We start from the raw sequence: 16,251 nt of genomic DNA, 5'->3' as shown, positions 1-16,251 counted from the left end.
TGGCTGACTTTGGACATTAATGGCCATTCTTTCTTTCTTTCTTTCCTTCTTTCTTTCTTTCTTTCTTTCTTTCTTTCTTTCTTTCTTTCTTTCTTTCTTTTTCTTTCTTTCTTTCCTTTTCTTTCTTTCTTTCTTTGAGATGGAGTCTCGCTCTGTCACCCAGGCTGGAGTGCAGTGGCCTGATCTCAGCTCACTGCAACCTCTGTCTCCCAGGTTCAAGCAATTCTCTTGCCTTAGCCTCCTGACTAGCTGGGACTACAGGCAGACACCACCACACCGGACTAATTTTTTTTGAATTTTTTATTTAGTAGAGATGGGCTTTCACCATGTTGCCCAGGCTGGTCATGAACTCCTGAGCTCAGGCAATCCGCCCACCTTGGCCTCCCAAAGTGCTGAGATTACAGGCATAACCCACTGTACCCAGCCATTAATGGCCTTTCTATCTTAACTGCAAGTGTGTGCAACTACACAAATACCTGTACCCACACCATACACTTATCCCTCTGTGAGCTGGGTTCTGATCCCTTCCAGTCTCATTTATTGCCTCTTGCTTAACCCCTTTCTGGGGAGCTAAAAAGATGAGGGCCCTGGTTGTAACGAGTAATTGGCAAGGTAGATCAGCCAATCATAGATAATTGAGAGGGAATTATATTTGATCACAACAATTTTTAAAAGCTTAAAAAAATTCTCGCTACCCCTCATCACAAACTGATTTTACCTCTGAAAATTTTCCACAGTAACTGTGGAGAATCCTGAAGCTGAAATCACCTATTGCATCAAACAGCACACACAGAACAGGCAGCAGGCCCACTACCATCAGAAGGGTGTGACTTTGGTCAAAGGCAGCTAAAATCATTAAAGATAACTTAAATCTTCTAGAATAAAGTACCAGAATTAATCCATGGAGAAGGTCAAATGTTGAAAAAAAGGTGAAGTGTATTTGAGGGAATCTTCCTTATCCTCCAGAATCTCCAAACGCCCCTCTGAATGCCCACAATCCATTTGGTGCCTCACTTCCTTGGGCAGATGTCTTGTTCTGGGTCACTTACCTGTGTTAGAAAGCCCCCTCTGAGGATCCTGCAAGGTAGCAGGTGGCAGTCTGAACAGCGAATTCTGGTTGAAATATTAATGACTGATAAGGATTTAATTTATTCCCTTCCAGATAGCATGCTTGCATTTTGGCACAGGCTTTCAATGCAGTAATACAAATAAATGAATTTGTGGAATTTCAGACTAATGGCACACTGTTGGGGGCAATATTTCGGGGGAATTTTGCCCTTTTGTGGTCTTCAAATGACACTGGGTAAGCTTTTAATGACTTCCCTGGAGCAGTTCTCAGCTCAGATCTGCTAGAAAGTGACATTACTTCCCTTCCCTCCCCTCAATGAGTGTCTGGCACAGGCCTTGAAAATTGAGTCAATTTTTCAGTCTCTTAGGGAACCAGATAGAATTCAGGTTGTGTTGTACTTCTTGTTTCTAACCCTGTTTAAGGGAAGTCAGACAGCTGAGGAGCAGATGTTACATGCCTGCTTCTGGCATGCCTTGACCCAGAGAAGCAAAGTGGAAAGGGAGTCGGAACCGCATGCCAACCTTCGCTCTCTTGGGCAGGTTGTTTCTAAAAGGGGCACTTTGGGGTATGGCAAGGAGCCAAGACACTGTCACCCTAGCTCATGAGTTGCTTCCTCTCTGAACCTGCCTTTCAGTCCCCACTCCGCATCCCTACAATAAAACAACTCTAAATGCTCTCATCAGATATCTAGTCATGCCACCTACAGACCTGGCTGAAATGGACACAGGGTAGTTGGGAATGTGATAGATACATACTTGAGTAAGAATGAGCCAATATGTCTCTTACACTACCTTCTTTGGAGGGCAAGAAGATGCAAACATGGATAAGAGCTTCTCTGCAAGAACCTTTTCCTTTAATGATCACAGTCTCCTTGCTCTGGGCTTTTCTTACTCAATGTGTGGTTCAAGGACCAGAAGCTTTGGCTTTGTCGTCACCTGGGAGCTTGCTAAAAATGCAAATTCTTGGGTACCATGACAGACCCTAGTGAATCAGAATCTTTGTTTTAACAAGATCCCTAGGTGACTGGTGTGCACATGAAAAATTAAGAAGTGCTGTTCTACACTGAATTTTGCCTCATAGGGTTGAGGGATCATTACCTGCTGTGTTTCCTCTCCTTATTCTTATCTTTGCTCCCCTCTACCCTCCAAATAAGGACAAATGATGGTTGTGTTGAGGATAATTGCTTAAGAAGCCAGTAATAGTTGGGAACTGAGGAACAGGGAGGTCCAGATATCACATGGGATGTAAACGCTTCTCTGACCAATGAGCAATTGGAAATCTGGAATAGACTTTGCTGGTAATTCCCTTGGGAGGGAGGCCAGAGTGTATGTTTGAGACAAGGAAAGGGAAGGATGGAGGGAGGAAGAGATACTGCTTAACCAGGCTTCCAAATACCTCCAGAGATACCATTTAGTGACTGTGAGAGGGATGTTACGTCTTAAACATGGCATTCCACATACCATCCCAGGGAAAGGAAACTTACATCCGGAGACACAGCTTCCCTCCCACCTTTTTCCTCTCCTATAACCTTCCTTCTGTGCCAATGCATCTCCTGACAGTGCCCACATAGGCAGCTTCAGACGCCATACCAGCTTCTTTAATAAAATCAATACCTATGAACTTTGGCAGCTTCCCAAATTACCCCATAGGCTTTTAGATTGAATGTAAAGAAGTTGAACCTCCCCATGCCTCGGGTGTACTTACAGCCAACCTATTATGTGCAGTTAGACTTCTACTTTGGCCTGTAAAGGTCTTCTATGACCAAAGCCAGCTGACCTTTAGTTTGGGTAGAGTTGAATAGCCACTCTGAGAATAATATCCAGAAACACTCCTATTTAAGTATCTTTCCGTGAACTTGAGGCATTATGGTTCCCATAGTCCCCAGTTTTAAAGCAAATACTCCCCCTGTTACATATATTAACCCTTTACCATTTATCTGCCACTTTCATGTGTGTGAAATATATATCTCTATTAGATATAAAGCTGTCACCCCCAAAGTAGAGTGCAGGCCCTGTTGTACTCTACATACTTGGAGGATGGACGAACAATAGAAATATTCTGATGGAGAAGGAGAAGGTCTGGGAATTAGGGCTGGAAAAGTCCAGGGCAGAAAATAGTCCCTAGGTAAGTTTAGTGTGGATGGGATGCCGGAATCACGGGCTGGTCAGTGAGTAGGCAGTTGGAGACCAGCAGAAGCGAGTTAGAGTTAGCTGAGCTGGATAGATAAAGCAAGAGAAGAAAATAATAGAAGAGGTAGAGATATGTCCACCTTAACCTTTGGCAAGGACTGACCCCTTTTGGGGGCTGCTGCTCTGGCTCAAGGCTCATCCCACATACAGGCTGAGGCTATCTGTAGCTCTGCATCTGGACCCCAGACATTTCCTGATTAGCTCCCAAGATGGTGGGAATGCCTTTTGTGTCTGCACAACTCCCACAGTGCTGCGAAGAATACCTATCATCCCTACCTGGGGTTTTAATTGCACCCTCCTGTGGATATTTTATCTAATAAGACCCAAAGTAACAAAGCCAAAGGAATAAAGTCAAAACCTGATTTTTTTAATGGAGCAGGTAAAATATACAGATCATTTGCTTGACCTTCATAGAAGATAGATGGTTTTATGAAAGGTCCTTTAAATTTATTTTGCAGTCCACATCTAGGAAGTCGATAGGAAAATGATCTCGACAAGCATGTTTGTTAGTCTCCTCCAAAGTTATGGAATTCTATCTTATAAAATTCTGGCCCTCTCTTAAAATCTATGCCATGATTTAATCCTTAAACCAACTGTATAAAAATGACAAATCTCTTATCCACAAAGGAAGACAAATAACGATGCCTCAGCAGCTTCATTTATTTTTCAGTCTTTTAAAATGAAACCAGCCAATCACCTCTGAATACCCATAACAATGAAATTTAAAAATACATCAGGACCCAAAAACAAAACAAAAAGCTCATCTATCCGCCACTATTCTCACTCAATCTTAGAGACTAGGGAGGGAAATGCAGAATTAAGGGAATTACCTCTGTAGGGGCAGAAATAGGAAAATGTGGAAAACTAGTTTCATTTTAGGGAAAAAAGTTAAAATTGCAGAGAGGAAGAAAAACCATGGCCCACTTTGCGACAAATGTAGATGGAGAACAAAAAACCGCCTTTATTCCTTTCCTTCAAACCCTTCTTGCTGCTCTCCCCCCTTATTTAGTAGATCAATAAGAAGCTGCCTTCTAGGGGAGGTAATATGCTTTGCAGGAAGCTCACCTTTACAGCCTGCTGATTGCTATCTGTTTTTATGGCCCAAATGAACAGCATCAGCTTCTTCCCTGCCCCCCCCATAAAAAATAAATTTTAAAAACTGTAATAAACCTTGTGAAAAGGTGGCTTAAATTTTTGACTGGCACCACGAAGGCGACCTCTTCATGCTTCAGGGGGCTAAGCCAGAGGGGCTGCGAAGTGAGCTAAGCCGGTGAGCTTACTGAAGGCTGGCCAGCAGACAGAGGAGAGAGGGCGAGCAGTAAAGGCACAAAGACAGGGAAGAGGGGGAGTGAGAAAGGGAGTGGAGCCAGAGCAGTCAATATTGGGTAGTATGGCAAAATCTGTTTAAGGGAAGGAGCTTTGATCTTGATCCCAGTAGTCTTCACCTGGTTTCCAAATCTTACATGGAAAGGACAGACACCAAAGCCAAACCAAGACAAAACAAAACCCACTAGATTGCAAAGAATGGGATCAAGGTAGACATTTCCTTCCCAAATGGACATAAATGGTTAAATTGATCCCGGCAATTAGAATAATTAGATAATTAGATTGTGACTCTGTAGGCAAGAGACAGAAACCTGTTTCAGCTAAGTATATTGGTAGTGAAACACTCTCAGTTATAAAAGGATGTGTTCTCAGTAGGTATATTTCAAATGGCTTGAAGAAAATTAATGGCACAAAAATTTGCATCTGATGGGTTAGGTTTAGCCAGCAGAAGGGATTTTGCTTGGGGCTCCATTAGAGCCTGCACTCCTAAATCCCGTTCTCAATCCCACCATCACCATTGCGCCTCCATCAACAGATTTTTATTTAAGCCAATGCATTTAGAGTACAATTCTGTGGTGAATAACCTTTAAGGTTACATTTGCCTTTTCCCTGCTTCTTGCAAACAGTGCGTAATCCACAAGCACATTTGTTGGCTGTAAAGGTGTACAACAGCAATTTTTGCAATGACAGTGCGGAGAGGGAATATGAGATCTGTGTGCTAATGAGCTGACACTGCAGAGGCTGGGGCGGTGTAGTGTGGAGTGCACTACAAGTGCACAGCAGCAAGACACAGGAGGGGACTTCAAGGGAATCGGAGACGTTTCCTGAGGAACCAGGGCAGCAAAGGCACACAGTGGGACCCATCAGTCCCTTGATGTTTCCACACCCCCACCTACAAAGCCTTAAGACAATCAAATCTGTTTTTTAAAGAACAAACATGTAACTTACATGTGTATACATCTCTTTTCATATATATTGATTGTGTGTGTATGAATGTATGTATCCTGAAGCCAAAATATTCCCACCATTCTTGGTTCTGGGGTTATCTAGCTAAATTGAAAAGTATGGCAGCAAACTCTATTAATCCCCATGAAATGGGAACATGTACTTCAAATCAGGTGAGTTTCTTTGATAAACTTCAATCCATCTCTGAGATGAGATGCCAAAGTAAACCCTTTCAAAGCCAGTGTGGCTCTTATTGGCTTCGTAAGACATGGAATAAAGTTGGAGTCTGTCTCAAGCAAACCTCTTAGGGGTTGTGCAAAAAATTGGTTTCATGAACAAGAGTCTTAAATGACTGATGGGTGGGATTCATTGCAAGGAAACTTTTCAAATACATTGTCAGAGGTTGTAGGGGTGGCTGATGCAGAGGGCGAACCGACAGCAGGAACACATACATGAAGGAATTACCCTTTCTTCATTCTTTGTATATTTGGTTACTTGCACATCTATACCTTAGAAAGTGTGTGCCTGCCTCAGGATTGAGGGTGCAGGAAAGATCATGAGAAGAGATCAATTTTAGTGCTAAGGGAATTTGAAACTAGGAAAACTAGGAATTTTATACGGAATAAGGGAAAGTTCCTCTAATTTTTGCCAGCCTGTTCCATATTGAACCAGACAGGAGAGGTGGTTGGCCACACTGAGACTCATCTGTGGTTTTCAATGAATTCTCCCTAGGTCTCCAGGGACGGGCGGGCTGGAGGATACAGAGGTTTTTCTTTGCACAGTCAGGGCAGTCAATTGGAGGAGTGGAACCTGGGGTCACCTGCCAGGCTCCAGTATTGAACTAGAATTGCATGCCAGTTGGAAATATTTGATCTCCACTTCCACAAGAAAAAGAGCAATCAAAGCCAGGGACAGAAATGAGATACACCTCCAAGGTTTTTTTTTTGCCCCTTGAAATCATTGGTTTCTGCATTCAAAGATTATGGTTAGACCAGTCATCTTTCTCATATTAAGCTACCAGGCAGCAGCTGCCGGGAGACAGCTTTGAGATCTAGCCCCCCTTCAGTGATTGTGACATTCAGAGATGACTGTTTTGGGGACCAGAGAATATGACAGCTTTCCTCTTCTGTCTTCAGAGAAAGCAACAGGCAGCAGGATGCAAAACAACAGTTTCTAGCTATTTTTCCTTCATGTGTCTGTGCATGCATACATGTGTATTTGACATAACTAAGGGCAAGGTCACCTTTTCGTTTCCTTTTTCTTGTTGCCCAGTGAGCCACAACCCTTCTGAACTGTCAAGCTCCTAGCCACAACCCAGCCTTTTAAGTGTAAGTGCTATGAATTTATGGTGAGGGATTTTGATCTTCTCTTGCTTTCTCATGGTTGTTCTTTCATTGCGCTGAGAGGTAAGGCAATAAGGCAACTCAATACCCATATGGATGACTTATTGCCTTTTCCTAAACCTGAGATTTTCACATGGAAAGAATAATTTCTGATTGCTCCTTGAGAGGGGTTCCCACAGTCCAGGACTGGTGGGTGTCAATCTGGTTTGACCATAAGAATAGGACCAAAAACCTTGGAAATCAATCATTTCTGAGAAACCAGTTCTCTTATCCCAATTCTCATCAGTGAAAACACACGGAAGGCATTTAAAATAAATATTATTTGTTATTAATGATAGTAAACCCTGGTAGTTGAATGTATTTAGTTTTAAACCTGTTCTAATTGATATTTAGGAAGCTATATTTGAGATTCAGCCTCTTGACAAGATCACAGTGCTGCAGGATTAAGAATCAGATGTGTGTTATAAATGCTGTGGAGACAGGCTGGGATTACCAAAATAAGATGCAAAGTATAGACAGACATTTTGAAACTTTCACACTTAGCTGGAATTAATAAATTCCTATTTTTGTCAGTTTCAGAAAGCCAAAGAAAGTCAAATATGGAGTATCACAGAACACGTTCATATAAGGATCTGTATCTTCAGCTAAAATTTTCTTAAAGCTGATAACTGTCACATTTCTTGCAAAGTATGTCACCCCCATCCCCTTGGCCCAAGTCTTCAAAGCCAAGGAACCTGTGCCCTTGGAGAGAGACCCTTTCATTGGTTTCTAGAAAACATGTATCCTTTGAGGCAGAAGGATTTAAAGAAAGTCATATACAAAGTTTCACCCATCCAGACATAAATATCATTTCTCCCTTGGAAGAGAAAGGCAAAAAACCCCAAAATTCCAAACTACATCAGCCATAAAAGCAAAGCATATTTTATACCATATTCGGCCTCATTGTTGTGAAAACTTTTAGTGAAAAAAGCTTACATGAAGAATTCTCAGTCTTTCTCACGAAACATTCCATTCAAGTACAACCATATGTCCAACAGGCTATTAGCCATTTAGGTTCCTGTGGTTTTATTTTGCAAAATGTCCCCTTTTCAGAGAAACAGTCACAACTAAGGATTTCAGAAATGGCTTTGGGGCTGATGAATTTCCTCTTTCCATATTCAGTTTTCCTGCTCCAAGCCTCCTCTCCTCCTGCCCCCTTCTTGCTCTAAATTAAGAGCTGTGTTGTCCTTAACAATCATGGGGTGAACAACATTAGGGGAGGCAGAACTAGCTTTCCAAATCATCACCTGATCACCATTTTCTCCCCTCCGCTCAGTTTGCTAGGCGTTCATCACTTGCAATCAGTTTGTAGTCTTATCAGTTCCTATCAGCTCTCTCAGTAAGTAAGGTAATATTTGAGGACAGAAAGAGGCCAGGAAACCCAGCCTGATCTGCCCTCAAGGTCACTTGTTTGCAGAATTTCTCATATTTGCTTCCTACACATTAGGCAATTGTCAAATTCAGCTCGTTCCTACAGCCAGGCACAAGCTTTAGCAGTCAAGTGATGTACATCCTGAATTGACTCAATCAAGAAGCTGCTGCTTCTTTTTTTAATCTCATCTGAAGAAATTTCTCTGAACAACCATGCTATTTTTTTCTTTCTTTCTTTTTTTTCCCCAGTTAAAAAATAAAAGAGTGTTGGAGAGGGAACACTAGGTTACCAGGGAGGAAAATGAAACTTTTGCATCAAACCCTATTTGGAACAGACTTTTGCCCACTGTCTTGAGTTTTTTCCACTGCCTTCAGCCCCTCAGCAGTATCCTTTGGAGTTGATTTATGCAGCATGAAACCGGATGGATTAGAGCCCCTAAAATACCTACTACTGAGGCAATCATCTCCCAACACACACACAGACCCTAAGTGCCACAAGAAAGATGAAAATGAGGTCCCCAACATCTCAAAGGGAGGAAAAGCAAATCTACTTACAAGCATTTGTCACAGAAAAACTATTGGAGGAATCCAAGTGATCTACGTGGTAATTCAAATGGAAGGGCTTCTCGGTGGTGTTCTGGTTGGTGTTGTATAACTGCACGGCAAAGCGGAAAGCGCTGTGCTCCTGCACTGTGTTTCTCATGAAAAGTCCACCTATAAGCAAAGGGAACGGAGATTTGGCTTCTGTTCCCACACGCTAGGGCCAGTTAGAAATTGGGGAACACTATAGATACTGGATACCACTCAATGACACTGGGGTGCGGGATTGAGGATTGAGATTCAACCTGTGTGCCTTTCAAGACTTGTGAACTCAGATTTTGGCCAAGAGAAACCCGGTTTTTCCAGACTGAAGGAAAGAGGCTAGAGAGAAGGGAGAAGAGAAGAGGGGGCTGTTTTGGGGTAGGACGATGGAACCAAGAGTAGGACTTGGTTCTTTCTTAGGAGGTAGCCTTCTTTTTTTCTAGCGCCCCCCGCCCCCCACCTTCCGGCGCTCAGCCGCACAGTGGTTCATCTTTTCCTTGTGTGACGGGAAAGGTTGGCAAGAAAAACAATCTTGTTCCCCCTGCTACCCCAACCCATTCCCCATAGCCACCCTCCCCTGTGACAATACAGGGGGGTTGCTTCACTAATGGCAAAATTTCTAACTTCTAGACTTGTAAATACAGACAGAAGCCAAGATAACTCCCTCCAGGTGCCCAGGAGCCGGGCTCCAGGCAGACACAGCGGCAATTCATGAATTCGTGTTCTGCGTGACTTCGGCACATGCCCGCTCAGCACCTTGTCTTACCCCCGCCTCCTACCCCATCCACCACCGACGCCGGCTGCTACCCGGGTCTGGGATATCCAAAGCGGGCTCCACTTCCCCCAGCACCAGCCTGTCTCCCGACAGCCTGAGACTCTGGACTGAGCACCCCGGGCCCGAGTTATGTGCCCTGGCGCGGCCAGACAGTCGGCATCACCCTGGGACAACTTCCAGCAGCTGCAAGCACGCCATGGCAAAGTCCAGAGCAGCGAGCCGAAAAGCCTCGACTCTTCACCCTCTTGCAGCATCCCAGCCTCCTGCTCACCTCCGGTGCTCCTCTCAGCTCAGAAAACGTAGCAGTCCACCCCCACTAGCCCCAGGAGACCCCTCTCTTGTCCCAGAGGCTCTTCAGACCAGCCACCTCCTTGAGGCTCAGATTCCACCCCCCCCCCTCCTTCCCCACCATCTCTGCTCGGTCCCCGGCCCCAGTCCCAGTTCCCAGGCCATACAGGACAGGGACCCACCGCAGCGAAAGCCCTGCCGGGGCAGTGGTCTCCGGTGAGCGAGAGCCTGGCCCGACCGGCTGGCTCGCTGGCGCTTACCTATGCTGATGGTGTTGGGGAATCCTCCGTGAGAATGACCCAAAAGCCCCAGGACTAAAAAGAAGACCGCCTGGAGCACGCTTTGCCCCATTTTCTTCTGCCTGGCCATGCTATGCCTAAAACGAAGCTGACAAGAGCATGGGCGCAACTCAGGAGTCGTCAAAATAATAATAGAAAAAGAAAAATAATTCGCTGGCTCTTACACCCCCTCTCCTTAACTTGCTCTCGCTCACTCTTCCTTTCCACCCCACTAGTCTTCCTCCTCCTCCGCTGCCGCCGCCTCCTCTTCTTCCTCTTCTTCTTCTCTCTCTCTCTTACTCTCTCTCTTATTCGCTCTCTCTCGCTCGCTCGCTCTTCCTTTCTTGCTCCCTCTCTCTCGCTCTCGCTCCCAGGATCTCTCACACCCCCTCCCTTCCCCCCACCTCACTTCTGTCTTCACACCAATCTGGAAGGCGGGTTCACTGGCTGCAAGCTGGGTTCGCCAAAGCGATTTCTCTCCCTATGAGAGAGGAGAGAGGCGAGAGGCGAGAGGCGAGAGGCGAGAGAGAGAGAGAGAGAGAGAGAGAGAGAGAGAGAGAGAGAGAGAGAGAGAGAGAGAAACAAAAAACCTGAAACATAGAACAAAATGAGCGAAACACCGAAAAACAAAAACAGAGAAGCAAAATAAAGAGAACGAAAGAAGAAATTACAAAGACAATCTGAGACTCTCTCCCCACGCCCCCCGAAAAAGATGGTAGGTCTAAAGAGGGGGGAAAAAACGGAAAGAGCGAAAAGGCTCAGTGCTCATGAATTGGGCTCTTCCAATTGGGCCGGTAGGGGGATATTGATCAAAGTTGATCTGACGTGGAATTAAAGCCGCACACCGCTTAGCTCCACTGCAAACTGCAGCCCCGGACTGCAAAGCCTAGGCGCTGGCGTTTGTCAACACGGGAGATGGGATCAATGGAAATACACCACTCCTAACGTGGATCAACCTTTCAAGCTGCAACCTCCTCCCCCACCCTTTAAAAAAAGCTGCATTGCCTCTGTGTCTGTGTCTGTCTTAAAGAAGGGGGGCCTTAGGAGGGCCATTAGTGGTTACTCCGGAGTCTTTGTAGAGACTCGCAGAAGCAGTTCCCATCACAATGCGCCCGAAGATGCTGCGCATGCCCGGTTTCTGCCGCTCCGCTTTTACAGCAGAGATCCGAGGGCGAGTGAGGAACCCCCCACCCCCATCCCCGCAGCTTTGGGAGGTGTGTCCCTCCCCTTAAGCTAGTGCTGAGGCCGGCTTGCGGAGGCATGGAGTGGGCGGTGCTGGGCAGTGATGGGCAGTGTGGGGCTGACTTCTTTGGAGGGTGTAGGAAAAAGTATGTGCGTGAAGGTAGTAACTAAAAGGTTAATGAAAAGGACGCTCAGTCTCAATGACCAAGGAGGAGGGAAGTGTGGGAATGAGCTGGTCTGGGGGTGGGGATTGAAACTTGAGGTCGGAGAAAACTGTCACTAGCTGCATTGCTCTGGATTTAGCTACCTAGGCCCCTGATGACCTCAGAGGTTATCAATTCTTTCTGACTCTTTTTCCCCTCTGCTCTTAGGTGAGCACAAAAACCTATGAAGTACTACAGTACAGCCTGGATTTCAGTGACTGCTTGCCTTCTCCATAGCAAGTTGTGGATGAACCTCCTGGGCTATAGACTCCTCTCCCTAGCCCCTTTCTCTTGCAATGAGTAAAAAGAATCCTCTTTATGTCTCATGCTTTTCACTTTTACTTTACAGTTACTGAAGAAGGCATAGGTTTTATCCTCCCTACACCTGCTATTTTCCTTTTCATACCCTCTCCTCCTGGTCTAAGTGGAGCATGAACTTTCCTGCTGGTGTAAAGTGAACTGATATACACTGGGGATACAATTGCAGATATAAAGGCAATAGAAGGACCCTGGAGCCCAGCTAGTACATCAGTTGCTCCAGAATTCTGGATTTGGCAAGACATAGGCTGGAGCCTGGAACAATGGAATGAAAGGGCTTCAAACCAGAAAAATTGTCCTAGGCTCTTCCCAAATTTCTATTCATTCTGATAATGCATAATTTCTTCCACCCACCACCCATGGAAATCTTTTGTCTCCATTTTGATATTTCATAGACAAGAGTGTTGGGGAAACATGAGAGTCTGAGGAGACTCATCTTTTCGGTGGAAGAAGCATTAGGGCAAAGCGGGTAGCAGAGATAAGTTTGGTTACCCCATGCCAAATGTAGACAGGGACATAACATCATTCAGGAACATGGTCTTAGAAGGCATACAAGTCCAGGTTCAAGTCTAAATCACATCACATACAGGCAGTTGGCGACCTTCAACAACTTTGTTAATCTGAACCCTAGTTCTCTCATCTTCAAAATAGGAATATTAATATCTTTCTTTATAAGGCAATTGTGAAGATTAAGTAAGATAATTGATATGAAAGCATCTAATTCAGTGCCTGCCTCAGAGAAAAATCAATAAATGTTAATTTCCAAACTCCCTTCCTTCTTTCTCACCTACTGAAAGTGCCCTCTTGACCCCAAATTTCCTCATGTTGTCATCCTCCTCTCTCCTCATATTCCACATAACTTCGGACCTGCTATCAAGTCTATGCCAATGTTCCACATTAAAATCTTGCCATCGTAGCTCCTCAAAAGGCCCAGGAGACAATTTTTTGCTAAGGTTCTAATGGCAGGCAGTGACAATCTAATATTAAAAATGACACATTTAAAGAACCTCTATTCTGTGCCAGGCACTAGGTGTTTCTCCTTTTAGATAACACAGTTGCATTTTAATAGGAGCCTTCAATGCCTTGTCCCAAAGGAACAACTTTAATGAGGAGGTTTTAGTTTTGATTTCATGTGGGTGAACAATATATTTTGTGCCAGGGGAAAGTGACTTTCAGCATGTCTCACTTCACTCCTGAAAGTAGCCAGGTCCCCATCCATGCTAGACTAGCTATAAGAGGAGATGGAAGAAAAACTCTGTGGCCATCTTCATTGTCATTTGGCTTGAAGAATGCTGAAGGTGGATGAGTAGCTGAAGATGAGAGACTGAAAAATATTTTGGTGACTATGCACTTGAAAACCCTCCACTGAAGTCATGACTGTGAATGACACCCATCCCTTCCATTTTCATCCTCCCCTGCCCACCACCTTTTCCCCCCTCTCTTTTATCTGCTGCCACTCTTTCAATTTTTAGCTGCCAGTGGCAGCTGTTGGCAGAGTTGGACTAGTCTCATTTGAGCCGGCAGGGGCACAGTGGTAGACTAAGCATATTGCTGTTGGTTGAAAAGCCTGTATAATACATGCAAATTCTTTAGCAATCGATACCTTACTCAAAAGAGCAGTGAGACACTTTGTAAACTTCAACTTTGATTTTCCAACGAGGAGTTAGAGATTATTTTAGCAGCATCAAAGCCACCAGAAGTTGCCAGCAAAGCCCCAAACCTAGCTCTCCCTCTGTGGTTAAGAGGTATCCCTGCTGGATTTAGGATTACCATCTAGTCTAGTACCTATGGTTTGTACTTTTAAATGAGCTCTGTATTATAGTTTGAAAAGCAAGAAAATAATCCATTGCAGTTTTTATCAAAAAGTAAAAACTATGCTGCTTTTCATGAGCTTTGTGCTTGGTTCAGGCTTGAGATAGGTGCACTTGGATAAGCAGAAAGAACTATTGGCCAGTGGAATTCTAAGAGGGGATCTATATCATACATTGAGCCTCATACTTGCTAACTTCATAAAAATCAGGAAAACAACAACAGAAATCATCCTAATTCATTGGAAGGAAGCTGCTATACCCTTCAAAGATAATGAAACCAAGATACTATATCCTTTGCCCAATGGGAATATAATTTCCTAACCATTTCACTTCATACTTTGATTTCTTCAACAAATATTTATTGACCACCTGCTATATGGCAGACTTTGTTAAGCACCAGAAATATGAGGAAGCAAGGAACAGTTTCTGCTTTTAATGAATTTCAAGTTCAAAGGAGGAACAGATGTATTCACCGGCAATGACAATGCAATATGGTAAGTGTGCTCTGAAAATGGTAAGCAGCAGGTACCATGGCAGCACAGAGGATGGTGTTTAAATATCTGAAACAAGGTACTTCCCTTATCCCAAACCCTTAAAAACACAAGATAGAATGAAGTGATTTCTAAGCACCTTTTCTGCTTTTATGTTTGATCATCCTATGATTCCGTGAGGTAAGATTATTTTGGGGTTAGAACAACTGTCCAATCTTCAGCCAAGACTGTAATCAAGGAACGAAGCTAGATACAACTGATTCTTTGTGGCCATCTTTTGCACTGCCACTTCCAGATTATTTGGGAAGAATAGAGAGTTTAGTTGTATCTGGAGATTCAGGTTGGACATGACTTCTAAGAAAGCTTAGGTCCTCTGACCTACTTCTCTATAATTCTATTTTCTCCATTTCTCCAGAAACCTCCGTGGAAAGCTTTTATCTAGGCATTGGCTTCCATGTTGATAAATCTACAGTCCTGAGAAGCTAAAACTTCAGACACAGGCCTAGTTGGAACTGCTTCTGTTGGAAATGTATCTATGAGTCAGAGAAAAAGCCTTATTAATTTGACTTTAATAGGCCAAGAAATTGATCCACTGAAACTCCTAGAAGGAGACAGTTACATCAAATGAGCAGTAGCCATGGGAGCAATTGTTTCTCCTAAATTATTTTCAGATTAGCTTGCTTTGTACACCTGATAAGGGTGTTTAGAACTCCATGTTTTCTTTGAAGACATCCCCGGGAGAAATGTGGAGGAGCACTTAATTGGAGGTGACCTGCTATTTTTTGTACCTCTCTTCCAAGCCCTTCCTCTCTGGACTAAACATTTTTATACTACCTTCTTTAAGCACCCTCAGGGTTAGTAACCATGCTGTTGAATGGTCCTATATCAGTTAGATTACTTCATGCTGCAGGCAAGAAAAAATCCACCAAAACTGATTCAAACGCTAAGGAAGGCACATTGACTGATATAACTGGAAGGGCCAAAGGTATGGCTGACTTGAGAATTCATTAGACTCAGTAGTTCAACAATTTCATCAAAAACCTAATTTGTTTTCCTCTCTCCTTTCTGTTTCCCTCAAGATGGCAAAATGACTCTAGGATTTCTTGGCTTCACATCTATGTCACATCATCTTGTATTGGTTGGAAGTGAATCATATGACTATTCATGATCCAATCTTGTGGTCGGGAAATGCCAGGCTTAGCCTGAAGTACCTGAACCAGTAGCCATGGCCTAGGGGACCAGAATTATGATCCATCTGTACAGTTTAGTGTAGGGTCAGTCTTCCTACTACCACCAAATTGCATGATGGATAAACAGTGAGGGAGAGAGATATGGAAGTTGGGAAACAATCACAATAACCACTGACATTCCTGTCTTCCTGAAGGCCTGCTCCCTGAGAATTGTGGGTGGAAATAATTTTATTCTTCAGATGTTTACAGGCCCCTGAAGACTTGCTGAAAAGGTTTGTCTTTGGTCGGTTGTAGGTAGACTTCTCAATGCTGAGATCCTTTTGTTACTTTAGTAGTACAGCCCCCTAAATTTAGTTCAAAATGCATCTGCCTAATATTTTACTTCTGTTCTTAACAGAGTAATGTTATATTGAGAGTCCAAGGTGAGAAACTAATATAGAAATCATTTCTTTTCTAGGCAAATAGGCTTCTAGAGACTTTCAGGTAAAAATCTAGAGATTCCTCTGCACATTCTTCTCAGGATAAGCAGAGGTGTCACTCTATAGAGTATGAAACTGAGGAATCAGAGAGGTTAAGTGAATAGTCCAAGGTTATACAGTCAAGTGGTAAGGAATGGCATTTCTTATCCCTCTGGGACTTTATTCACCAGGCCAGAGTCTCCTTCATGCTATGAGACTGAGGATGCGGAGAGAACTGAATCATAATAAATACATTTTTCTGGGATGGTTACATCTTAGCAAGTAATTCTCCCCTGGTAGACTCTGAATGGGCTTGAAGACTGTAGATGAAAATCACATGGCTTCAGGACTCCCACTTCTCACAAAGTAACATTCTTATAAGCTGCAATGTCT

The 16,251-nt window shown here is 43.8% G+C and overlaps 1 protein-coding gene across 13 annotated transcripts in view; it reads right to left on the bottom strand.

Annotated features, from left to right (window-relative positions):
* GRIA3 (glutamate ionotropic receptor AMPA type subunit 3) overlaps positions 1-11,139 on the bottom strand; it is a 315,767-nt gene extending 304,628 nt beyond the window's left edge. For 8 of the 13 annotated variants that reach the window (XR_013531388.1, XR_013531387.1, XM_035288794.3 and 5 more), the window contains exons 1-2: positions 10,188-10,587; positions 8,838-8,996 (exon numbers count right to left, since the gene is read on the bottom strand). Coding sequence is in view for 9 of the 13 variants with exons in the window: in XM_035288794.3 (XP_035144685.1) it covers positions 8,838-8,996; positions 10,188-10,296 (268 nt within the window). In the remaining 4 variants the exon portion in view is untranslated. Of the gene's footprint in view, positions 1-8,837; positions 8,997-10,187; positions 10,588-10,609; positions 10,929-11,050 lie in introns of those variants that run through there. The other 5 variants (XM_035288793.3, XM_078362317.1, XM_078362313.1 and 2 more) reach the window with 3 other exon arrangements.
* Positions 11,140-16,251: the final 5,112 nt, after the last annotated feature.

This window comes from Callithrix jacchus, chromosome X (assembly GCF_049354715.1).
Source record: "Callithrix jacchus isolate 240 chromosome X, calJac240_pri, whole genome shotgun sequence".
Lineage (NCBI taxonomy): Eukaryota > Metazoa > Chordata > Mammalia > Primates > Cebidae > Callithrix > Callithrix jacchus.
The sequence above is the reverse complement of the archived record's forward strand: the minus strand, read 5'-3'. Positions and strand labels throughout refer to the sequence as shown.